Here is a 26762-nt window from a genome sequence, read left to right on the forward strand (position 1 = left end):
GAGGGTATATAAATAATAGTAGCATTTAGCTTTAAATTAATAGAGGCTATAAACAAAAAACAGTTAGCTATAAAAAAATATTTGGACTATGGACCTGAATCTGGTCCAAATTTCATTCAAATGAAATTTGAATTATTTGGACTATGGACCTGAATATTTTTGAAGAAATTGGGTGTAGGTACTAAGGTGTTGCTGCGGAAATTTTGGTGAGGTCAGAAGGGTTAGAGAAAATGGAGTTCCTAGACTTTTAGCTTTAGATAAAAAACAAAAGAAATTTTTGCTATGTAAACAAAAAAACAAGATTGATGTTATATGATATATGTCATTGATGTTCATTTGCATATTCCATTATTGTTGATTATATCTTTTCATTGAAGTGGTCATGTTATATGCAAATTCCTCAATAGTGTTTGCTCATGTAATACCCAACATTGAAGTGGTTCGATTGTGCCCAAGTGACCTTTTGTTGTTTCCAGGGAATGAAGACGAGTGGCCTACGTTTTGCCGAAATATTGATTCATTTCTGTTCCGGCAAATTTCAGGTGCTCGATTTTTCCACTTTTTAGCAAAGGTCATGCCAAAATTTTCTGTGAATTTCAACATGACTTGTGCTAGAAACTAGGACATATAGAGTGCCCGCAATTTGTCACGCCGGGAAGGAATCAACATTCGTGCAAAACATAGGCCTTCTTTATGTCATTATTCATTTTATTAGGTTGACTAGATTTAATCATAGGAAACATGGCTAGCAACGATGAAGGACAGGGTTCTGGTGAATGTGACGTCTACGAGGCGGTAGACGCTTTTTTGAACCTTCTCAATGAGCAACTGTTGTTGTAGGGCCCACCTGTCACATACAAGACCGACACCGAGACTAGCATTGACACCCAGACCAGCGCCGAGACTGGCGTTGAGACCCAGACCGGCACCGATACAGGCACCGAGACTGGCAAAGCCATAGAATCGAAACCGAAGAGGAGATGTCGACGCCCAAACCAACTCCTCACTACTAGACTAGTGGTCACGAAGGTGGACGATGGCAATTTTGAGCCAAAACAGCCTATGGAAGCGTGCTCGTGCTACGGCAATCAAATAGGCTGAATTGTACGTTCGTGCGCCACCATCAACGATGAGGCACTAAAGAAGATACCAAATGTGAAGCACTCCCTCATAACCCCGCTGCACCAGACATTCTTGTTCCCGGGTCGGGATGAAATCCAATATACTGATCCAGAGAAAGACCCGACAATGAAGAAGATAAACAAACATGCCATGAGCAAGTTTAGCGACGCGTTGGCCGCCTGGAAAGTAAGGGTGAAACATCGGATCATCGTCAAAAAGGAACCCTACTCCGAGATTGTAAAGGATAATCTGACAATTACGGAAGAGCAGTTTGAAATATTCAAGGCGGCTTGTATTGCCGAAGCTGCCAAAGAGAATTCGAAGTACATGAAGGGGCTTCAAGAGAGGAACATTGGGTGCCACCACCTCGGAAGCCATGGTTACGCACGGAAGAGGTCCATATGGGCCAAGGAGGACGCGGAACACGAAAGTCTTGGCATCCCTGACCCCTTGGCAGAGTTCACCGTCCCACGGGAGCATGACGTCCTCAGGGCCTGGTACCATTGGGACCCAATGAAGAAGGTTTTCGAGACGAACACGGTCACGACGAAGTTCATGAGACTGCTGGTAATTTTAGTTTTTGATCAATTCGACTGCATGTTTAGTCATATTTGTAAATGATCCTTGTTCCTTTCGCAGAGAGAGCAACACAGGATTGCGGCCGAGAGCGACTCGCCCTTTGAGGCGTTGGCGAGGCCCAAGTGGAACACCCCATTCAAATGGGCCTTGAACATATTGAAAAGACTCCCGGTGGACACTCGGCCGTCGTATGGACGCGTGCACGGTGCCGGACACGGCACCAGGTGGAAGAAGTACTACCATTCAACCACGGAGGAGAGAAAGGAAAGACAGAGGTTAAATGAAGAAGACATCGGCAAGAAGGTTGAGATTGCGGTTGAGAAGAAGTTTGCAGCTTTGTATGGTGTCTTGGTTCCAGCTATCGTCAATTGGAGCAGGCAAAATCCAAATAAATAGGCAGCAGACTTTCCCCTTTCCAACCTCTTTGGGAGCAGCTCGACTAGCGTTGCACCAGCACCGGCTCCCGCACCTGCTCTTGCACCGGCTCCTGCACCAGCTCCTGCACCGGCTCCCGCACTTGCTCATAGCAGCCCGTCCTCCGCCTCGGACGTGCTCGGCGATGCTTCGTCTTTGGCTGAGCTAGACACGCTCATGGTACCTGTCACACCTGCCCTCTTCAATAAATGTATAATCTCCTGTTTTTGTTGCCTTTCAAATGTCTTACCTCGTAGGCATGTCTTTGCAGGCCAATGTAACCCCATGCACCTTACTGTACACCATCAGGGGCCAGAAGGTGGACGTGGGGAAGGCGACGATAATGCAGCCGAAGGAACAATTGTTCCACAGCCGACCGATCCCCCTTGACGTCTTCAAGGTTTCTGTGGCCAGTGTCAAACCGGGCCACGAGAATTTGGCTCCTCCGGTACTAGGGGGAGATGAGAACGAGACCCCGTGGCGGCTTGGCGATTGCAAGACGTGGGTCCTATTGTGGCCAAAGAGTCTGCTTTGTCTGGAGGCGGCCGGGAGCACACCCACGACCACGCAGCCTCCACAAGGTATGAACATCAGCATCCCACCTACCCAATTAGTGTCGCCTGTCATGCCGAGTGATAGCGGACGGGGTGAGGAAGAGGCTCCATTAGTCGCTGATGACGTCGCCGCCGTTGAAAAAGCAATGAATGATATTGATGCCATGGATGAAGATGAGGATGACGATGACACTCTACAGTATCTCAATAATGGTGCCTATGACGGCAGAGGATTGATGGCTCGGCAGTATGTGTACTCAGTGTTTGAGCGTCATGAGTCGGTTCCTGAATTGAAGGAGGATGAACGTATTATAGACAACGTTCCAGTAGGAAAGAAGCATAGGAAAAGATCGAGGAAAGGTAAGAAAGCTCATGATATGATCCAGTTGCCTCAGCAGCCTCGGGTTCAAGACCGTATACCTATCCCTGATGCGGCAAAATATCATATCCCCGGTGATCCGATCCTACCTAAGAAAGCGGTAGAGGCCATGTACGGCGATCTAAGGAGACGTCATGACGATGTGCTGCAGAGAGAGAAAAGCCTAATCGCCTCGGAAAATCCAGGATACCCACTCTACGTGGCTAACGTGTCGCGACAAAGGTTTTATGTTGACACATTCCCCGTGGAGAAGTTCTTCCTTCGATTCGATTACATCTTCGACATGTTTCACTTGACAAGGCTGGATTTTATGTTTGTCCGCCTTTTTGCCTTGTACATGAACTACATCATCAGGATTGAGCAGATACCTCATATCTGTGTCGCTGACCCGTACTTCATGCACGAGGCCTTCTTGGCAGTCTGCCCAAAGCACCATGAATACGCGAGAGACTACATCATCGATTTCATGGTAGCCAATAAGGACTAGGAAACGATTCTTGTGCCTTATCTGTTGGAAATATGCCCTAGAGGCAATAATAAATTAGTTATTATTATTATATTTCCTTGTTCATGATAATCGTTTATTATCCATGCTATAATTGTATTGATAGGAAACTCAGATACATGTGTGGGTACATAGACAACACCATGTCCCTAGTAAGCCTCTGGTTGACTAGCTCGTTGATCAATAGATGGTTACGGTTTCCTGACCATGGACATTGGATGTCATTGATAACGGGATCACATCATTAGGAGAATGATGTGATGGACAAGACCCAATCCTAAGCCTAGCACAAACATCATGTAGTTCGTATGCTAAAGCTTTTCTAATGTCAAGTATCATTTCCTTAGACCATGAGATTGTGCAACTCCCGGATACCGTAGGAATGCTTTGGGTGTACCAAACATCACAACGTAACTGGGTGGCTATAAAGGTGCATGTCAGGACCCCGATCCTAAGTCACACCGATCTAGCATGTAACACATCATATCACTTTGCGGCCTCACGCACGGTATTCCCACGGGTGCCACCTTACCTAGCCCGGGACCGTTTGCGCCTTTTGGCTCACATATATGATAGTGCCGCTAGCATCCATATGACAAAGAACCCGGGCTGACATGGCTAGTCGTGAACCCAAAGTGGCACTAACTTACAGGGACAGGCATACATGACCCAACAACGAACGTGTCGGTCATCAGCGAGTGAATCCAGGCTGTAGCACTGGGCTAGCAGGACTCCGGTGAACCGGGCTGTAGCGGGCTAACAGGACTTCGGAATTCATCGCGTGACATTTCCCCGAGGGGACAGACATAGGAACGAAGAAGGACACATGCCGGTCAGCCTAAGTGTTCCGGAGCAGTAGCAAGCTACCATGGCTCAGTGGAAACACTAGGAGACATTTCCCGGTAAGAGAGGCTACTAAGGATAAACAACTAGATAGTCAGATCCCACACATACCAAGCATTTCAATAACATACACACAATATGCTCGATATGTGCAAATACAACATGGCATCATAACATGACTCTACAACTCAAGTATTTTATTCAATAGGCTCCGAGGAGCGAGATATTACAATCATGGGTCTCATGACCCAACATTCAGAGCATACAAGTCAAGCACAAGCAGAAGCTTAACATGTCTGAGTACAGACATCTACAAATGAAAAAGGCTGAGAAGCCTGACTATCTACCAGATCCTGCCGAGGGCACAAGATCGTAGCTGAGGTAACAAGCTAAACGTCGAAGTCCACGCGGTACTACTAGCGAGACTGAAGTCTCTCTGCAAAAACATAAATTAAGCAACGTGAGTACAAATGTACCCAGCAAGACTTACATCAGAACTAACTACATATGCATCATTATCAACAAAGGGATGGTGGGGTTTAACTGCAGCAAGCCAGCTTTGACTCGGTGGCTATCCTAAACTACGACTGCAAGTAACTCTTTTGAGGTGGCGCACACGAGTCCACATATTCACCATATCAATACACCACTATGGATCCGCTCCCGTCTCCCTACGAGAACGCCATCCATAGCACTCACGCTTATCTTGCGTATTTTAGAGTATCCACTTTCACTTGTCTATGAACTGTACAGGCAACCCAGAAGTCCTTTACCGCGGACATGGCTATTCGAATAGATCATATTAACCCTGCAGGGGTGTACTTCTTCACACACGCTCTCACCACTTACCGCCGTTTACACGACATGTACTCGGCAACCTTCAAGCGGAAGCCAGCGAGGGTGTCGGCCACGACCTGACTAACCACACAAGTCTCTCGTCCAGGTTTATCGCCTATTCGGGTTCCATCCGCAAGGAGATCCGGCCGGGGTGTCGCTCACGGCCCCAAACGATGTGAGCAGGGTTCCCAAGCCCACCATCCGGGTGCTACTTGGTACACCGTGCCACTGTGCCTAGTCTGTCCCAAGCCCACCTATACCGGGTGCCACTTGGTAGACTACTAACACTACCTACAAACACCAGAAACTAGTTGCAACTCCTGGACAGAGATCAAGTTGATTAATAAGTCGAGAGAGTTGAGTTACCGGAGCCCAATGTGTGGTAGTAACTGTTCATGGATCACAAACACAGAACTCAGTTCCTGAGGACGGCTGCAATGAGACAACCCACCATGTACTCCTACATGGCCTCTCACCGCTACCTTTACCAAATCATGTTCACACACTTAGCTCACACACAATAGGACATGTTCACACACCTCCAATTCATCCCCGATGAATCAGACCTGACTCAACTCTAAGCAGTAGCAGGCATGACAAACAAGCATGAATGAGTAGGCACATCAGGGCTCAAACAACTCCTACTCATGCTAGTGGGTTTCATCTATTTACTGTGGCAATGACAGGTCATGCAGAGGAAAAGGGGTTCAACTACCGCAGCATGTAACAGTTGAATCGGTGTTGTCCTAATGCAGTAAAAGAGAGCAGGAGCGAGAGAGTGGGATTGTATCGGAATGAACAAGGGGGTTTTGCTTGCCTGGCACTTCTAAAGATAATATAGCTCTTCATCGGTGTCATCGATCTCATCGTCGGTATCACGTCTATCGAGAGGGGACAAATACCGGCATCACAGAAGGAAACATAATCAATGCAATGCTCAATATGATGCATGATGATGACATGTCAATATGTTGTGGTTTGAGCTAATGCAACTAGCAGCAAGTTAAATGGAGTTGGTTTGAACCCAAGATTCAAATTCAAACTCCATATGTGGATATTAAAATGCCATTTATATGATTTGTGCTAATCAGCAGGTATAAGTTGTTCTAACATGCATGAAAATGGTACAGATGGATAGATTGGATTTTTCTGATCATTTTTCATATATAAATCTTTGCATTTGGAGTTACGGTTTATTTTCTATGATTTTTAGAAGTTTTGGGATTTTCTGGAATTTCCTGATTAAGATTAAATCCAGAAAATACTTTATTGCGTCAGCATTGCGTCGCTGTGACGTCAGCAGTCAACGGAGACGGTCCAGGTCAACCTTGACCTGTGGGTCCCGTCTGCTAGTGACTAACCTTACTAATCTAATTAGTTAGCGTTAAACTAACACTAACCTAGTTTAGTTAGTGGCCTGGGGCCCACACGTCAGTGACCCAGAGGGGGTCAAACTGTGGTCAACCCCGGGTCAAACTCACCAGAGTTGACCGCGGCTCGTCGCCGGCGATGCCAGAGACGGCGGAGGGCGTCGGAAACGCACCTCCGGCGACCAAATCGATGGCTGAGAGGTTCTACGCGATGCTGGAGCTCGTCCGCGTCTTGTGGTGCACGCAGCAGCAGCTCAGGTGACCTAAATCGACGGCAGCGGCAACTTGCACGGCGGCCGGAGTTCGGGCGCGAATGGTGTCGACGCTACGGTGCACTAGAGGAGAAGCAGAAGAGTGCTACGTGCTCCTGGGAGTGTTCTGAGTGTGCTGATGGGCTTGGATGCGAGCCACAGCAGCTGTGGTCGCGGCGGCGCCATGGCCGGCGGCAAGGAGCGCTCGGCAAGGTGGTTAGAGCGGTTAGGGAAGGCAAACGAGCATGGGTTAGGGGGGAAAAGGACCGTGGCCTCACAGCGGTTGCAGGGGTCGTTGAAGCGGCCTCGGGGAAGGCTTGACGGCGTCGGAATCCCGGCGGCGATCTCCTGTGGCCGAGGAAGAAGATGAGGTCGAGGACGACGCGTCGGGGCTCTTCCGGTCGCGTGAGCCGACGGAGAGGACGAGGGAGGCACTGCGGAGCTCGGGAGCGCGTCGGAGAGGAGAGGGGGTGGCGGTGGCCGCGAGGGCAGCGAGGGGTAGCGACGATGGCGCTCGGCCGGTTGTGTGCGAGAGGGACAGAGGAGGGGAGAGGCGATGGGAGAGGTCGAGGGGGTTCCAGGGGTGTCGTGGCATCCTCAGGGCGACGGGGAGACAGGCAAGCAGGGTGGAGGTGGCCTGCACGTGACCAGCAGGCGGCGAGCACGCGCCCCTGTCCTTCTGTCCAAGGAGCAAGACGACTGGGCAGTGGTGGTGGGCTGGGCTGCCAGCTACAGTACTGGGCCTGTTTGTGGGCGCCACGTAAGCTTCTGCCAGGTAAGTCCTTCCCTCTCTCTCTTTTATTTGTTTTAGTTTTCTATTTCTTCTGTAAGTTTGTGGCTTTATTATAAATAGTTAGACACCTTCAAAAATCCTGAAAATAATCATAGTCTCTGTTTAGATTAATTCCAATAGCCCACACTTATTTCTAGAATTATTTGAGCATTTAAAATATTTACTAGCATTTAAATGCCCAAATGCAAAGTACATATGATTTAATTCAGTGACCAAATATGTCATGGAAAAATGTGCAATACCTCTGATTATGGTTTCTAGCATTTTCCAGAAATGATGAACATTTTTGAAAGCCATTTGAATTCACTGAAAATATTTTTAGGTTGAACCTATTTGAGTTCCATTTGGTACTAGGGTTTGGACATCCCCATTTCAACTTGAATAAAAATTTAAACATGATGCACACATGAAGGGCTAGCCTAGTGCATGCCAGGACTAGGGATGTGACAACTCACCCCTACTAAACAAGAATCTCGTCCCGAGATTCGGGCGTAGGCTAAGATGAAGGGGAAACGCAACTAACGCAATCTTCACGATCCAGGTTGCACTTCAAATGAACGTTGATTCAATCACCATCTTGTCTCGATGTCTTGCTTTGAGAACTCCAACTAACATAACAGCGAGAGGGAAAGAAAGATTCTGGAAGGATCAATCTTCTCGAAGGTCAAACAACTCAGGATTAACTCATGGAATGAGACATTGAAACATCTCTCGAGCGGAGACATGAAACACACATCTAGAGGGATGGAGTGGAACAAATGACGAGGGTTCACTAGGTAGACAACAATTCCACGCTTAAAAGGGTGGTGAACGGCTGTCAACGTAGCGAGGAGTTGAGTTGCCATGATGCCACAGCGGGACATCCTGGAGGAGGGTGATTCGTAGATTATTACCTTAAGTGGAAAAAAGAATTACCTTTGATTCAAAGATCATTGAAAATCTTTTATACCAACCTAAGGCAATTCTCGAGCGACCATTTGGAGGGGTTCGGTAGAATGGCATACCCGGATTAGAATGGATGATGTGGATTACCTTGTTGAAAACAACACAAGGGATGATTTTAGTAACTGGGAAGAAGCTCAACAGTAGAGAGTGAGTCTACTATTTGAAAAGTTATAGCATAACCGAGGAAATTGAGAGCAATCCAAGTTAGTGCCGATGATAACACCTAGCGCTTGTGCATGCTCTCAATAATTGAGCATTTCCATATTCATCCAGGTTTTACCAACATCCGTGTCAAGGGTGCTGACAACACAACATACTACCATGATGAATAGCGATGGACGATGCAGATGCAAAGGAAGATAACACTTTCTCAGATTTCACCTTGGCGGGGCCAAGGAAATAAAATCTGGATGATCGACCGAGAGACATTTAGCACTCCGCTTCTAATGTTCTCCTTGATGTGCTAGTGTAACCCATTCATAGAAATGGTTCGATATCTAGAACATCAAGTAAAAGATCTTGACTTCGGGGACACGAAAATCCATAAGGGACATCTAGGGAGTAAATCCTACGAAATTCTTGTGGGGGAGGTGGCCAACTTCTTCAATCAAGATACTACAATAATAGGTCTTCCGGCTGGGTGTGTTGGCCACGACATCCACTTTACCGGTTATCGAGAGACCAATATCATAGTTCTTGGGAAATGTTCCAACCATCATATCTGCCTGAGATTCAGATCTGGTTGGTGTCAGGATATTCCAGACTCATCGAGTCTAGAAATAAAAATGAAAGTTTGCAACACAAATCGACGAAATGACGTTGCGAGATTCTCGGGAAATGGACTACGATAGCAAGCTCCAAAACATGAGCTGGTTCTGCTACACACATGTGAACACGCTGTCCCAGACAAACATGATCACATGGTAGTCTTACAATAAAACACTACTGAGTCCCGGTAGGGAACCACCATCGGGGATATCGAAGTCTTGTGCATTACCATGGATTAGCACTTAACTCCTTTTCCTGAACAAATCAGTCGGTGGCTTGGTGTGCTACGGACACATATAGAATGGAGGTAGCTAATCTCACAATCCAATGTATACTTCGCACATGCATGACTGACTTGGGATGATTCCAAAGGAAGCAAAAACAATCTTTCTCGGATCCACGGCGGCAACTTACACCAAGTGCACGTGAATTAGAGAAAGTCACTTCTTTCATCCGAACATATACCTCATGAATGGAACACAGAGGTAATGTTTACAAAAGTTTCCAACACTAGATGGATGTTCAACATGATCATGTAGAAGATAAAATGCTGCTGATGGGCTCAACAACAAGTCATCTGGATGACCATATAAATGGAATTCCATAATTATGTGAGCAAGGACATAGCATTGGTTAGACCCAAAGGATGTAATGGTGTATGCTCGAGGGATAACCGCGAGTAAGACAACATTACGAACATCGTTGGTTCTAATTTGATTTGACGATAGCCCATACTCAAATCAAAGTTTTTATAAGACAATAGGTCCAACAACTGATCACAAGGACCAATCGATGAAGATATCATCTTTCTTCAACTAACACACCAACACCAGGATATCCCTTTGAAAAGACTAAGTTAGGTAAGCTTTTATCTTCCAACTCTCCAAGTTGTCATTTAGCTTAACCAACTAGCTCAGGGGTATCCAACACAGATTCTTGGAGAAGGGGTGGTTTATAAGAAAACCAACTTGATCACGAGCTCAACATAACAGTCAGGTGATGACCTGGTGATACTACCGAGAAGATATTCGGAAAATCACGAACCACCGATATGCTACTAAACTCGAGAAGAATCTTGCTTTTCAGGGCAAGACGATATGATCGAATAGGCAAGGATTGACACTATCCTAACTCATTGATCGAAGAGTGCACCAGAAATAAGGACTAGGTAGCACAATCAGTCTTAGAATGATGATTCAAGAACCAACACACTAAGAATGAAATTATTGTCCATTAACTACCAAACAACAGAGTTGCTAGGAGTATAGATTTCACACATCACGATTCACTTGGCGGCGTTCCGGTTGCAACAACACGGGAGCCGAGAAATGAATAATGAGGGTGAGAAATATCACTGTATCAAGAGTTCATAGAAGGGTGTGCAATTCCCATGATAATCTTAATATAAAGATGGTAATACTGCAAGGTAGAGCAGAACAAAAGCTAGATTAGCAATTTGATCTGCAGAGCATAACTACTCCTGACTATCAATTGATAGACGGGGGTCGGAATACAACTAAAGAGGGACAATTCAAAGGAACATATGATTTTCTGAGTCATGGATGCATAGATTAGTATGTCGAGCAAAGCTCATCATATTTCTTCCGGATAACCCATGCAGAAGGGTAGAACTGGCAGAGTAGCAGCATAGAATCGAGAACTCATCAAGAGCACTTTGGTTCTGATCTTTTGGTTCAACGAGGAACTTCTGCCATAAATAGTTCATGGTATTGGAAGAAGGAAAAACCACGGACCTCGAGGACTATCGCAAGGTTACTAATATCCTAAAGGAACTAGCAAACACTATCAACACGAGGTAAGTAGGGTAAATCTCGGGTTCAAAACCCAGAAGTAGAATACCTACTAACTAGTTGGCATCACGGGATGCTTTCGAGAATGATGGCCAGAGTCATCACACTGGGAACACAAAGCATGACTGGATTACTAGGTGATACTCTAGACACCTAGGGTCATAATAATAACTCCAACATATATGTCGAGGTAATAGAATACCTCAACTCACCGGTTAGTGTGGTTAATCTGGCCCAAAGGAACATCAAAACGGGAGGAAGGGATTTTGCAAATGCTTCAGACTATTTAGAAACCTGGGATGACTCGGACAGCATAACGGCTGTAAATGCTCGAAAAGGTTTTGAGACATCTTGAAAAGTGGTGGCATAACCACTCGATCATCATAATATCAAGGTTCTGAGATCAACTATGAATACACGGAAACAGTAGGAACTGAATAGAGACCTCAATCCATCAATCCTATAAGTCTACGGATTAGTAACACGTGATCCTCATAGAAAGATGAGAAGCCTAGTTCCTTAACCCCGTAGGAAAGATAAGATGACTCGGATCAGAGGGCATCAGGTATAAGGAGTAGAAAGAGCCTTACGTTCCATCCCACAATCAATTCCCTTATATAACTAAAGAATTTCTAGACTCAACTTCGACCAGTTTGGCTTGGTAAACCTACAGGTAGTCAAGCTTTGATACCAAAGCTGTCAGGACCCCGATCCTAAGTCACACCGATCTAGCATGTAACACATCATATCACTTTGCGGCCTCACGCACGGTATTCCCACGGGTGCCACCTTACCTGGCCCGGGACCGTTTGCGCCTTTTGGCTCACATATATGATAGTGCCGCTAGCATCCATATGACAAAGAACCCGGGCTGACATGGCTAGTCGTGAACCCAAAGTGGCACTAACTTACAGGGACAGGCATACATGACCCAACAACGAACGTGTCGGTCATCAGCGAGTGAATCCAGGCTGTAGCACTGGGCTAGCAGGACTCTGGTGAACCGGGCTATAGCGGGCTAACAGGACTCCGGAATTCATCGCGTGACATTTCCCCGAGGGGACAGACACAGGAACGAAGAAGGACACATGCCGGCCAGCCTAAGTGTTCCGGAGCAGTAGCAAGCTACCATGGCTCAGTGGAAACACTAGGAGACATTTCTCGGTTAGAGAGGCTACTAAGGATAAACAACTAGATAGTCAGATCCCACACATACCAAGCTTTTCAATAACATACACACAATATGCTCGATATGTGCAAATACAACATGGCATCACAACATGACTCTACAACTCAAGTATTTTATTCAATAGGCTCCGAGGAGCGAGATATTACAATCATGGGTCTCATGACCCAACATTCAGAGCAAACAAGTCAAGCACAAGCGGAAGCTTAACATGTCTGAGTACAGACATCTACAAAGGAAAAAGGCTGAGAAGCCTGACTGTCTATCAGATCCTGCCGAGGGCACAAAATCGTAGCTGAGGTAACAAGCTAAACGTCGAAGTCCACGCGGTACTACTAGCGAGACTGAAGTCTCTCTGCAAAAACATAAATTAAGCAACGTGAGTACAAATGTACCCAGCAAGACTTACATCAGAACTAACTACATATGCATCATTATCAACAAAGGGGATGGTGGGGTTTAACTGCAGCAAGCCAGCTTTGACTCGGTGGCTATCCTGAACTACGACTGCAAGTAACTCTTTTGAGGTGGCGCACACGAGTCCACATATTCACCATATCAATACACCACTATGGATCCGCTCCCGTCTCCCTACGAGAACGCCATCCATAGCACTCACGCTTATCTTGCGTATTTTAGAGTATCCACTTTCACTTGTCTATGAACTGTACAGGCAACCCAGAAGTCCTTTACCGCGGACACGGCTATTCGAATAGATCATATTAACCCTGCAGGGGTGTACTTCTTCACACACGCTCTCACCACTTACCGCCATTTACACGACATGTACTCGGCAACCTTCAAGCGGAAGCCAGCGAGGGTGTCGGCCACGACCTGACTAACCACACAAGTCTCTCGTCCAGGTTTATCGCCTATTCGGGTTCCATCCGCAAGGAGATCCGGCCGGGGTGTCGCTCACGGCCCCAAACGATGTGTGCAGGGTTCCCAAGCCCACCATCCGGGTGCCACTTGGTACACCGTGCCACTGTGCCTAGTCTGTCCCAAGCCCACCTGTACCGGGTGCCACTTGGTAGACTACTAACACTACCTACAAACACCAGAAACTAGTTGCAACTCCTGGACAGAGATCAAGTTGATTAATAAGTCGAGAGAGTCGAGTTACCGGACCCAATGTGTGGTAGTAACTGTTCATGGATCACAAACACAGAACTCAGTTCCTGAGGACGGCTGCAATGAGACAACCCACCATGTACTCCTACATGGCCTCTCACCGCTACCTTTACCAAATCGTGTTCACACACTTAGCTCACACACAGTAGGACATGTTCACACACCTCCAATTCATCCCCGATGAATCAGACCTGACTCAACTCTAAGCAGTAGCAGGCATGACAAACAAGCATGAATGAGTAGGCACATCAGGGCTCAAACAACTCCTACTCATGCTAGTGGGTTTCATCTATTTACTGTGGCAATGACAGGTCATGCAGAGGATAAAGGGGTTCAACTACCGCAGCAAGTAACAGTTGAATCGGTGTTGTCCTAATGCAGTAAAAGAGAGCAGGAGCGAGAGAGTGGGATTGTATCGGAATGAACAAGGGGGTTTTGCTTGCCTGGCACTTCTAAAGATAATATAGCTCTTCATCGGTGTCATCGATCTCATCGTCGGTATCACGTCTATCGAGAGGGGACAAATACCGGCATCACAGAAGGAAACATAATCAATGCAATGCTCAATATGATGCATGATCATGACATGTCAATATGTTGTGGTTTGAGCTAATGCAACTAGCAGCAAGTTAAATGGAGTTGGTTTGAACCCAAGATTCAAATTCAAACTCCATATGTGGATATTAAAATGCCATTTATATGATTTGTGCTAATCAGCAGGTATAAGTTGTTCTAACATGCATGAAAATGGTACAGATCGATAGATTGGATTTTTCTGATCATTTTTCATATATAAATTATTTCATTTGGAGCTACGGTTGAATTTATATGATTTTTAGAAGTTTGGGGTATTTTCTGAAATTTCCTGATTAAGATTAAATCCAGAAAATACTTTATTGCGTCAGCATTGCGTCTCTGTGACGTCAGCAGTCAACGGAGACGGTCCAGGTCAACCTTGACCTGTGGGTCCCGTCTGCCAGTGACTAACCTTACTAATCTAATTAGTTAGCGTTAAACTAACACTAACCTAGTTTAGTTAGTGGCCGGGGCCCACACGTCAGTGACCCAGAGGGGGTCAAACTGTGGTCAACCCCGGGTCAAACTCACCAGAGTTGACCGCGGCTCGTCGCCGGCGATGCCAGAGACGGCGGAGGGCGTCGGAAACGCACCTCCAGCGACCAAATCAATGGCTGAGAGGTTCTACTTGATGCTGGAGCTCGTCCGCGTCTTGTGGTGCATGCAGCAGCAGCTCAGGTGACCTAAATCAACGGCGGCGGCAACTTGCATGGCGGCCGGAGTTCGGGCGCGAACGGTGTCGACGCTACGGTGCACTAGAGGAGAAGCAGAAGAGTGCTACGTGCTCCTGGGAGTGTTCTGAGCGTGCTGATGGGCTCGGATGCGAGCCACAGCAGCTGTGGTCGCGGCGGCGCCATGGCCGGCGGCGAGGAGCGCTCGGCAAGGTGGTTAGAGCGGTTAGGGATGGCAAACGAGCACGGGTTAGGGGGGAAAAGGACCGTGGCCTCACATCGGTTGCAGGGGTCGCTGAAGCGGCCTCGGGGAAGGCTTGACGGTGTCGGAATCCCGGCGGCGATCTCCTGTGGCCGAGGAAGAAGATGAGGTCGAGGACGACGCGTCGGGGCTCTTCCGGTCGTGTGAGCTGACGGAGAGGACGAGGGAGGCACTGCGGAGCTCGAGAGCGCGTCGGAGAGGAGAGGGGGTGGCGGTGGCCGCGAGGGCAGCGAGGGGCAGCGACGGTGGTGCTCAGCCGGTTGTGTGCGAGAGGGACAGAGGAGGGGAGAGGCGATGGGAGAGGTCGAGGGGGTTCCAGGGGTGTCGTGGCATCCTCAGGGCGACGGGGAGACAGGCAAGCAGGGTGGAGGTGGCCTGCGCGTGGCCAGCAGGCGGCAAGCACGCGCCCCTGTCCTTCTGTCCAAGGAGCAAGACGACAGGGCAGTGGTGGATGGCTGGGCTGCCAGCTACAGTACTGGGCCTGTTGGTGGGCGCCAGGTAAGCTTCTGCCAGGTAAGTCCTTCCCTCTCTCTTTTATTTGTTTTAGTTTTCTATTTCTTCTGTAAGTTTGTGGCTTTATTATAAATAGTTAGGCACCTTCAAAAATCCTGAAAATAATCATAGTCTCTGTTTAGATTAATTCCAACAGCCCACACTTATTTCCAGAATTATTTGAGCATTTAAAATATTTACTAGCATTTAAATGCCCAAATGCAAAGTACATATGATTTAATTCAGTGACCAAATATGTCATGGAAAAATGTGCAACACCTCTGGTTATGGTTTCTAGCATTTTCCAGAAATGATGAACATTTTTGAAAGCCATTTGAATTCACTGAAAATATTTTTAGGTTGAACCTATTTGAATTCCATTTGGTACTAGGGTTTGGACATCCCCATTTCAACTTAAATAAAAATTTAAACATGATGCACACATGAAGGGCTAGCCTAGTGCATGCCAGGACTAGGGATGTGACAGTGCACTACAGGTATCTCTGAAAGTGTTTGTTGGGTTGGCACGAATTGAGACTGGGATTTGTCACTCCGGTTGACGGAGAGGTATCTCTGGGCCCACTCGGTACGACATCATTATAATGTGCACAATGTGACCAAGGGGTTGATCACGGGATGATGTGTTACGGAACGAGTAAAGAGACTTGCCGGTAACGAGATTGAACAAGGTATCGGCATACCGATGATCGAATCTTGGGCAAGTACAATACTGCTAGACAAAGGGAATTGTATACGGGATTGATTGAGTCCTTGACACCGTGGTTCATCCAATGAGATCATCATGGAACATGTGGGAGTCAACATGGGTATCCAGATCCCACTGTTGGTTATTGACCGGAGAACGTCTCGGTCATGTCTGCATGGTTCCCGAACCCGTAGGGTCTACACACTTAAAGTTCGATGACGCTAGGGTTATAAAGGAAGTTTGTATGTGGTTACCGGATGTTGTTAGGAGTCCCGGATGAGATCCCGGACGTCACAAGGAGTTTCGGAATGGTCCGGAGGTAAAGATTTATATATGGGAAGTCCTGTTTTGGTCACCGGAAAAGTTTCAGGTTTTTTCGGTAACGTACCGGGACCACCGGGAGGGTCCCGGGGGTCCACAAAGTGGGGCCACCGGCCCCGGAGGGTAGCATGTGCCAAGTGTGGGAGGGGGCCAGCCCTAGGTGGGCTGGTGCGCCCCCCACAAGGGCCCAAGGCGCCTAGGGTTTGGGGGAGGGGGCGCACCCACCTAACTTGGGGGGCAAGTTTCCCCTCTCCCCCCCCCTTGGCCGCACCCTAGATGGGTTTTGGGCTGGCCGCCTTCCCTAGGGGTGGAACCCTAGGTGGGGGCGCAGCCCTCCCTCTCCCCTATATATACTTGAGGACTTTGGGGCTGCCAACAGAGGAGTTTCACCTCTCCAAGGCGCAGCCCTACCTCTCTCCCTCCTCTCCCGCGGTGCTTGGCGAAGCCCTGCAGGATTGCCATGCTCCTCCACCACCACCACGCCATTGTGCTGCTGCTGGACGGAGTCCTCCTCAACCTTTCCCTCTCTCCTTGCTGGATCAAGGCATGGGAGACGTCACCGGGTTGTACGTGTGTTGAACGCGGAGGTGCCGTCCGTTCGGCACTAGGATCTCCGGTGATTTGGATCACGACGAGTACGACTCCTTCAACCCCGTTCTCTTGAACGCTTCCGCTTAGAGATCTACAAGAGTATGTAGATGCACTCTCCTTCCCCTCGTTGTTGGTTTCTCCATAGATAGATCTTGGTGACACGTAGGAAAATTTTGAATTTCTGCTACGTTCCCCAACAGTATCATCCCATGTAAGTTATCCGCGTGGATATCCTTCCTTCGATTTCAATCATTCATTTGCACAGTGGAGGCTAATTTGAGGTGTACTTATTTTGCGCAGCAACGGACGTGCCGTCCTCATCATCCTTTACCCCTGACAGTCACTAGTTAGTTTAGATTCACGCTAGTGCAAGAGAGCGATACGAACCGATGCCTCAAGAAGTACTACATTATGTATGATGAGACATGTCATGTAACTTGTATAGCTATATCGTGATTATGATGTGACGACATGATTTGTGTTGGATGATATGATGAGACTATTATGTGTATGATATAATGAGCATATTGCATGTTTATGATATGATTAGAATACTGTATAAAACCCATACAAAAAGATCGCAAATATGCAACAAAAAAATATATGAGAAAATATAGTAGTGGCGCTCTTTAGCCCTGGACAGGAAAACGCTATTGCTAAAGCACTTAGCAGTAGCGCTGGTTGGGAAAGCGTTGCTGCTAAGTAGGTATAGCAGTAGCGCGTGTTAGACAGCACTACTGCTAAACGTTAGCTGTAGCGTCGTATCAGTAGCGTGGTACCCCGCGCTACTGATAGCCCTTAGACCCGCGCTACTGCTAGGCTTTTCCCTAGTAGTGATCTTCTTAATAATGAAGAATGTAGCTTAATGCAATTGGACTATTCGACTATTTGAACAGGTCCTTCTCCTTGTCAGTAGGTGAGGTGGGACTAAATCTTTGCCGAGAGTTGCTCTCGGCAAAGAAATACAACCATGACCGTCCCGTTATTCTCCGCCGGATGAGTCACGTGGCAGAACTTTGTCGTGCGGCGGCTGCTTGGCTCTCGGCAAATAGTGTCTTTGTCGAGGTCTACTTTCGGCAATATCTTGTGTTTGCAGAGATGCGCCTGTTGCCGAGAGGTACTCTCGGCGTATGTGACTTTGCCGCGTGCCCGTGCTTTGACTCTCGGCTGAGAGCTTGGCACCCGGCGTATACGAAAATTCCAGTAGTGTAGGTTTGATTTTGGACATTCGGACCGGATCGAACAAATTTGGTGACCGTTGTTGGATTGGCGAAAAATATCCGTAACATTTGTGGGCGATTTGATGATCCGCGTTGTTAGAAGGGAGAGAGGGGTTTGGTGGAATAGTTCATGTATTGCTTGAGCCTCGTGGGCATATATATAGGAGTACAATGATCTACTTGGAGTATAAGACAAGCCAGAACAAATCCTAGTCTATCTCATCTTTCCTAATAAACATTATACTCAACATCCCCCCGCAGTCACAACAGTAGCGACGTAGACAGTGAGACTGGAGAAGAATCCGAAGGCAAGCCGACGGACACCCCCCCCCCCACAGTCGTAACGATTGACGCATCGCGGAGTCGTGGCTGGAGTGGCAACCGACGAGGTTGCTCAAGCAAGGTGATAGCCCTTTGTGCCGTTTGTCGAGGTAGCTGAGAGCGTGGGTGGTGGAGCCGTGGTCGAGGTAGCCGTGCGAAGAATGTCGTGGTCGATGTCGAGTTGGGGTAGCCGGTGTCGAGAAAGTCACCGTGGAGCCGCGGGCGCAAGGAGGCGCCGAGTTAGTCGTGGGCGCAGTGGTGTCGAAGTAATGGTGCGCCAGGAAGTAGATGATGTTGACGACGCGTCGCACCAGGGTTGCCAACCCCGGGGACACATCATAGACGAAGACACGCGTCAGTGTTGCCAGCACCGGGCATGCGTAGACGGACGAAGACGAAGTTGACGAAGCGCAGCACCAAGCTTGCCGGGCCCGGGGACACGTCGTGGACGAAGGCACGCGGCGGTGTTGCCAGCACCGGGCATGCGTAGACAGGGACCTGCATGAGCTGTATGCAATGTCGAAGAAGTCGGAGAGGCCAGCAGAGAAGGACTCGACGACGGTTGCGGCGCCAATCGGCACGGGGCCAATGTCGCCCGCGGTTGTCGGAGTAGATGAAGCGGTCGGGGTAGATGACGACGACGCTGGCGACGGGCTGGTGCTGGATGAAGACGAAGGAGGTGGACGGGGCGACTGCGGCGGCTACGGGGGTAGTGGCGGCGGCTACAAAAGAAGAGCGGCGGTGGCGGCCTGACGGTGGCGGCGGCGGCTAGGTTAGGAGCGCGGCGGCGGTGCTCGAAGTAAGCGAAAAAACCGACAGCGTGACGAAGACCGGCGCGGACGGTGCCGTTCCCGTGCCAAAGGAGGTGGTGCGGCGCATGCCACAAGAAGTCGACGCGCGGGGACGGCGGTGGACCGCGGGACGCGGCGCTACGGCCCGAAGGGGCGACGCAGCGGCGGCGGGCAGGTCGGGGCGACGACGGAAGACCTCGGGACGGTCGCAGGGACTGCGGGCCGCGGTGCTACAGCCCGAAGGGGCGGCACAGCGGCGGAGCGCGGGGTGGTGCAACTGCGTGGACGGCCTCGAGACGGCGGCGTGGACCGCGTGTCACGCTCGCTACAGCCCGACGGGACGACGCAGCGGCGGCGCGAGGGTCGGTGCAGCCACGGGGACGGCCTGGAGCGGACGGCCTCGGGGCGGTGGTAGACCGCGGGCCGCGGCACTACGGCCCGAAGGGGCGACGCAGCGCTGACGTGGGTCGGTGCAGCCGGGAGAAGAACCACGGGGCAGCGGCGCTGCGGCCCGACGGGGCGACGCGGCGGGAGCCCGTTGCTCGATCGGCGGAGGGGCGCGCTGAACTCGGAGACGATCTTCACGGGACCTGCGGAGGCGCGCGTAACTGACGGGCCAGGTCGGTCGCGCGGCGTAGATGAGGCGGATCGCGGCGGCGAGTGGGTGATCAAGCCGATCCCGCGCGAGGTCGGGGACGCTGCTCGATGGAGGCATGGTGGCGGCGGAATCCGAGATGAAGCCGGCGGCGGCGGGCGGCAGGACGGCTATGATTACCCGCCGCATGGCGTGAGGCCGCCGGGTCGGGGTGATGCAGGAGTCCCGGTCGGAGCAGGGTGGTGACGGCCGGCGTAGATCGACGGGCAGGCCGGTGCGCGGACGACGGCCTTGAGGGCTGCCTGTCACGCAAGGCCGCCGGGTCGGTGAAGTAGCCGGCCGGTTGCGCCGATATCGGAGTAGAGGCGCGAGGTGTCGACGGTGGCAGTGGGCGACGCAAACTGATCAATAAAAGATCGGAAAACCAAAAAGTAGACGACGATCAAAGCGACCGACGAAAAAGAGAAAAAACCCGGATCAAAGGATCGAAAAAAAGACTCTCTAGGGCAGCCGGCCAACACGGCCGGCAGACGTACCCTAGGTACGGGCGGCGCGGCCCCCGGCGGTGGTCATGGAGGCCGACCACCCCAGGGGCGGCGCGTGGTTGCGGAAGCGGCGGCGGCTAGGGTTTAGGATCGACTTGCGATAGATACCATGTTAGAAGGGAGAGAGGGGTTTGGTGGAATAGTTCATATATTGCTTGAGCCTCGTGGGCATATATATAGGAGTACAATGATTTATTTGGAGTACAAGACAAGCCAGAACAAATCCTAGTCTATCTCGTCTTTCCTAATAAACATTATACTCAACACGCGTTAGAGTTGCCCTAATGCTAGTGAACTCTCTTTTTGCAAGAAAAGAAAGAGAAGATGGTATGCTCCCACCAACCCGCACCGAAGTAAGCAGCTCATGTTGATTAGCTACTACGTACCCCCAGATGATGCCGCTCATGCATATGGCTGCTCGCATAAACTTACGATGAGCCAACCGAAAGCAAGCATGAATGCCATTCCTAACTCCCCTCCCTAGCTACCCAATCAAGCGATCAACCACACCACCTCTCATCACCGGCCCAGCTTGTACTCTAGCGCACACACATTTCTGTTCTCCAAAACTCGTCTCCATGCATTTGAACCATGATGCATAGGAGTATATTACTTCCAAAGAAACTTGCCATGACAAGAGTCCCTGACATACAGTCTACTCCACCAATGTCTCAGCTCCATGACGAGTTTCTCCAGGTACCCATCATCTGTTCGGAGAGTCCAGTGATGATACAGTTCGTGTCCAACCCCGGCGTGGGCAGCAGCAGCGACGCGCTGTCGGCGTCGCTCAGCGCCTGCCCTTCGGGGAGGTCGGCTTCAGAGGTGGAGATCGAAGTGCTCTTCCATGACGCCGACGGCTACGTCTACGACGATGGCTTCTGCACGACGTTGCCAGCGTCGGCGTTCCTCGGCTGCGACGGCGACAGCGAAGACGTGGAGGCGGGCGGGGCGACGACGGGGCTGCTTCGCGGGCCGTCGCCGGGGATGGAGTTCGTGGAGCGCGACGGCAAGGGGGAGCTCAAGTGGAGCGAGATGGAGGGAAGGTTTGGTCGCTCGTCCTCGGCGCATGGGGACACTGCTGGTGAGCTAGCTCCTTCCACTTTGGCCATCAGGGTTACCAGACTGTCAATACATAAATTTGTGTTCTGTTATAGTGAAAATTTAAAAGAATCTGTTCTGTTTTGGTCGTGTGGAAGACAAATATCACTATATATGACTAATATTGGAAAAGGCGAAGCAACCAACTAGCAAAGAAAAAAACGACTCCTTCCGTTCCAATAAATAAGATGCACGCTCATTTCAAAATTAAACTCGGATCATAAATTAGACAGATCAGATGTGTGTCATGTGTGATAAAATCTATACTCTTGAATTCCTATTGGACGTACGTTTTCAATGGTATAATTTCTAGACCACAGAAAAGTATATTGGTCTGACTCACGGTCAAAGTTGGGTTTCGGTTAAGTTTTGTATATAGCCCTAGTGGACATCTTTACATAAGGTTACTTTTAATCTTGCCACGTGTGAGATGATTGCTGACGTGGATGAGAAAAGATAGAAAAACAAATGCAGTATAATAAAGTTACAATAGGAAGTTGGATAAATAGAAAGTGCAGCAGAACGTTGATGAAAGATGCACTAGAATTGAGCACCATGTCCACCTCCCCGCGCCAATCTCCACTTCTCCAGCATGACCATGTCCACCACCCCGCGCCTCCTTTGATCCTCCCACCCGGCCAGCCTGCAAACGCTCTCCATCCCTGAGTACCTGACCTGCCGACTCCAATCCCGCGGCTTTCCACACACGTTGGCGAGGCCGAGCTCTTTACGAAGGTAGGCGATATCGTTGCACAGCATGCCATATTGCTAGCTGAATAGTCACAGATGCATACGTATGGATGTACTTTCTTTAGATTCAGGCTGCGTAGATGAATGGGTTGTCGAATTGTTCGTGCAGTCGTGCTATCAGCTCTTTGTTTCTGGAGCATGCAGCCATGCACACCAACTGTTTGCTGTTATGCTTCAACGTGAGCTGTGCTTAAAGTGCTGGGTGATTGCCCCATGCTTTAAGCAAAGACAACATTGTAAAGTGCTGGGATAAGGATGAAATGAGAATAGAATTAGTTTTATTATTGTGGAGTGGTGCAGAGTCCAGCCTTCGAGTGGGAGATGGGCTCAGGAGGAACTGATTGAGAGGACGGGGGTGTTTAACCTCTTTGTCGGAAAAACAACAACAACAGCAAACACTAAAATTAGAAACATTGTCCTAGTTTCTGTAAGGTTTACCTTAAAAATCATACTGAATACCATGCCTAGGGATCAATTGTTCATCTTTGTAAGCTCTCTACATTCCATATGGCTCCATGATTTTGAATGGTTAAAATGAAGATCGTGGTATTAATATATTTCTTTGTATCTAGAATATTGAGATAAAAATGTTGAATGGGTTCTCAAGAAAATAGCCATATTTTTCTGTTTAATTTATGTCTGTATGTTAATTGCATCTCTTATGAGCTCATACTCTTACTCTGTAGGTGAAAATGAGTCTGCTAGTTCGGCAAAAGAGCCTGTTTTGGTCAATCAAAACAGCAATCCGAAAAGATCCATCAGTCGTTCTTCTAGCCATGGGATCAGAATAGCATTGGATAGGTATTCTTCGTCAACTGCAACTCCTATGACTCCAGTCTCCAGTATACACACCAAGGAATAAAAAACTATTGACACATAGAAATTTCTTACACATATGCACTGCAGCTGTGAAAGAAACTCAAGTAGCAATCTCACTGAAAAAGATATCAAACAGGTATGATGCAGACAGTCTTGACACATGATTACTAATAGCTTAGAACTGTGTATTTACATGCTTTTAATTTCTTAGGCGATAATGTTCAGTGCCTCTTTGAACAAGCTCTCATTAAGCCAAGATGAAGCTACTGAATACACACATTTGATCCTAGAAGAGATCCAAACAGGCCAGGGACTAGCAAAGGTGATCTACTAGCACCAGACAGTATTTTATAATCACTGACTATGTTTCTTCATATTGATAATATATATTCAATTTATTGTCCTTGTAAAATAAAATCCTAAAACATGCAGCTGAGCGGAACAAGAAAGGGGACACTGAATGATCTCCAACCAACTTGCTGGTCAACACCTATACCGACCAAACACATACAATGTATGACATCGGCAGCCATTGTCTTTTTTCGTGCTCACTGGAGACGAATATGGGTAATTGTCATGTGGCTTGTAGCATGTGCTGCACTCTTCACTTGGAAGTTCATGCAGTATCGCCAGCGGTTGGCATTTGAGGTCATGGGATACTGCCTGCCAACTGCCAAGGGCGCTGCAGAGACTCTTAAGTTCAACATGGCCATTGTGCTCCTACCTGTATGCCGTAACACTATCACTTGGCTTAGGAGAAGCCGTAGCATCAACTCTGTCATTCCATTTAATGACAATATTAACTTCCACAAGGTGTGATCTATTGCCAAATGTAATGTGCATTACATTTGCCTCGCTTGTATACTCCAATTGGTCTGAGCATAATACTCATATTCCAGTTTAGCTTGTTGCTGCAGGAATTGTGATCGGCATAATCCTCCATGGTGGTACTCACCTATCATGTGACATCCCAAGGATTGCAATGGCAGATAAGACCATCTTTGGGCGCACAATTGCTGGTGACTTTGGCTATCACCAGCCATCATACATGGAGATAGTGACATCAATCGAGGGAACAACTGGTATAGCCATGGTAGTGCTCATGCTGATTGCTTTCCTGCTTGCCAGTAGGCCTTCAAGAAGAAATCCAGGATCACTCCCACCTCTGGTCAGACAGATGGCAGGATTCAATGCTTTCTGGTACTCACATCATCTGTTCATTGTTGTCTATGTTCTGCTCATCGTGCATTCCATGTTCCTCTTCCTAGCAAAAGACGTATCAGAGAAGACGGTAATATGAATTGAATAAAGTAAGATCACTATGTTCATGTCCCTGTTATCTCATACTGTCTCAAAAGTGTATGCAGACATGGGTGTATGTGGTGATTCCTGTGATGATCTACTTTGGAGAGCGAATTTTCAGGATGGTCAGATCTATGGCATATGAATCGAAGATCCTCGATGTATGTTCATCTGCCATATTTCTTCATCTCAATGAAGTATATTTGTTCTATGCACGTCCTCTTGTAACGAATCTAATTCAGTATGTTTTTTACAGGCAATCACTTATCCAGGGAAGGTACTTTCTCTCAAGATGACAAAGCCTCCAGGTTTTCGCTATCAAAGTGGAATGTATGTCTTTGTCCAATGCCCACAAGTATCGAAGTTTGAATGGTGAGCTTACCATGGTACTGAAGCTTTGGTAAATAGTTGGTGATATATCAGTTTCGTTACTGTTTTGCACTGTCACTTTATCGCGTGCAAGTTTGTAGCCTGGGTATTATTGCTAATTCTAGATCTATTTCGTTATGTGTTTCAGGCACCCATTTTCTCTTACCTCTGCACCAGATGATGATCATTTGAGCATCCACATCAGATCTCTGGGTGACTGGAGCTACCATGTGTATGATATGTTCCATGAGGTAAGACACTCTTCATCCTCTGAATAATGCTTCAGGTAGCTATCTCAATACTGTAGTCATATATATAAAATATATAAGCAGTTGACATTTTTGTAGGCACTGCGTTGCAGCAACCTCGACCTGCCAAAAGTATACATTGATGGCCCATACGGTGCAGCATCACAAGATCACTCCAAATATGAAATTATCTTGCTAATAGGGCTTGGAATAGGGGCAACACCGTTCATAAGTGTCCTCAAAGACATTGCTAATGGCCTAGATAAGGCAATGATCAGTGCAACCTGCTCGTAAAATTTAAACAGCTACGCATCTGCATACAAAATGATTTATCATAATCTTCCCAATCCATTGCAGGAAGGCTGCGCAGCAAATCATCATAGTGCCAATGGGCTGAGGAAGGCCTACTTTTATTGGGTGACAAGAGAGCAAGGATCCTTTGAGTGGTTTAGGGACATCATGAGGGAGGTTTCAGCTCAAGACAGCAAACAGGTTACGATTTAATGACCATTCTGAAGTGTCTATATCTACTTCCAGATGGGCATTTTCCATGAAAATTAATGTCTTGCGCTCTTATAAATCTCTCGTTGTGCTTGTAGGGTGTGGTAGAGATGTACAACTATCTAACAAGCGTCTACCAGGAAGGTGACAAGCGGTCAGTGCTGATAAGTGCAATTCAAGCTCTTCATTTTGCGCGCCATGGCATTGATATCATCTCAAAAACTCCAGTAAGTCTTTCTCCTAAACAGCTACACAAAGTTGAAGATTGTACAACATTCTTATTACTCTACCATTTGGTGCACTGCAATTTTCCCGTGCTAATTACCATGAAGCCTTCATTCTGTGCAATGTCAAATTGTCAATCACAAGGCAATTTTTTTACTTGCAGGTCCGTACACACTTTTCAAGGCCGAACTGGCCTAGGGTGTTCCATGGTCTTGCAAGAAAACATATCGGTGAAAGGATAGGTATGACTCTTCTGTTCTTGTCTAACAGCTAATTATATATGCAACTAATGTTCTACCAAAAATATTTGTTTAATTTAGAAGATGCACTGTCAGTCAAATCATCGTACGACGAAATAATGATCCCCAGTTTCTTGTCTGATGTGTCAAAAGGGGGAAGGGTTGCAGATATATGACCCTACTATCATGAGTTTCCTAGTATTATTTAATTTGGGACATATTTTCAATGAAATTTCAGTTTCAAGTTCACGTATTCGTTATTCTTACATGGAAATGGAACGCAATGGCAGGGGTTTTCTACTGCGGGCCGGATGATTTGGGAAGACAACTGGAAAGACTCTGCCACAAAATGAACATGAGAACATTCACTAAATTTGTGTTCCACAAGGAGCATTTTTAGGATAGATAATGAAGTGAAATGAAATGTGACTTTCCTGTTTCTTTATTTTTGCTACTAGGGTAGAACATGAGCTTGTGTTTACTAATACCAAAATGCAGGCTCTAATTATATATTTTCCTCCCACTGTTGAAAAATCTTGTAAAATGACACTTTGGACAAGATCAAATCTCTATTGGATATGTTCTGTTTTTCTTGTGAGGGAGTAATATTTGTTAAAAAGAAATATTCCTCA

At 47.8% G+C, this 26762-nt stretch overlaps 2 protein-coding genes across 2 annotated transcripts; both read left to right on the forward strand.

Annotated features, from left to right (window-relative positions):
• Nucleotides 1–21245: 21245 nt before the first annotated feature.
• LOC123079386 (uncharacterized) lies at nucleotides 21246–21827 on the forward strand. Its single transcript, XM_044502158.1, has one exon. The coding sequence runs from the start codon at nucleotides 21246–21248 to the stop codon at nucleotides 21825–21827; it is 582 nt and encodes a 193-aa protein (XP_044358093.1).
• A 384-nt stretch (nucleotides 21828–22211) lies between these two features.
• On the forward strand, nucleotides 22212–26723 carry LOC123093571 (respiratory burst oxidase homolog protein F). Its single transcript, XM_044515555.1, has 14 exons — nucleotides 22212–22412; nucleotides 23114–23228; nucleotides 23334–23382; nucleotides 23458–23568; nucleotides 23679–24059; nucleotides 24151–24537; nucleotides 24614–24709; nucleotides 24805–24920; nucleotides 25066–25168; nucleotides 25265–25432; nucleotides 25523–25657; nucleotides 25765–25893; nucleotides 26055–26133; nucleotides 26421–26723. The coding sequence occupies exons 4-14, from the start codon at nucleotides 23464–23466 to the stop codon at nucleotides 26528–26530; spliced, it is 1809 nt and encodes a 602-aa protein (XP_044371490.1). The 5' UTR covers nucleotides 22212–22412; nucleotides 23114–23228; nucleotides 23334–23382; nucleotides 23458–23463; the 3' UTR covers nucleotides 26531–26723.
• The last annotated feature ends 39 nt before the right edge of the window (nucleotides 26724–26762 follow it).

The sequence above is a fragment of the Triticum aestivum genome, chromosome 1B, assembly GCF_018294505.1.
Source record: "Triticum aestivum cultivar Chinese Spring chromosome 1B, IWGSC CS RefSeq v2.1, whole genome shotgun sequence".
Taxonomy (NCBI): Eukaryota; Viridiplantae; Streptophyta; class Magnoliopsida; order Poales; family Poaceae; genus Triticum; species Triticum aestivum.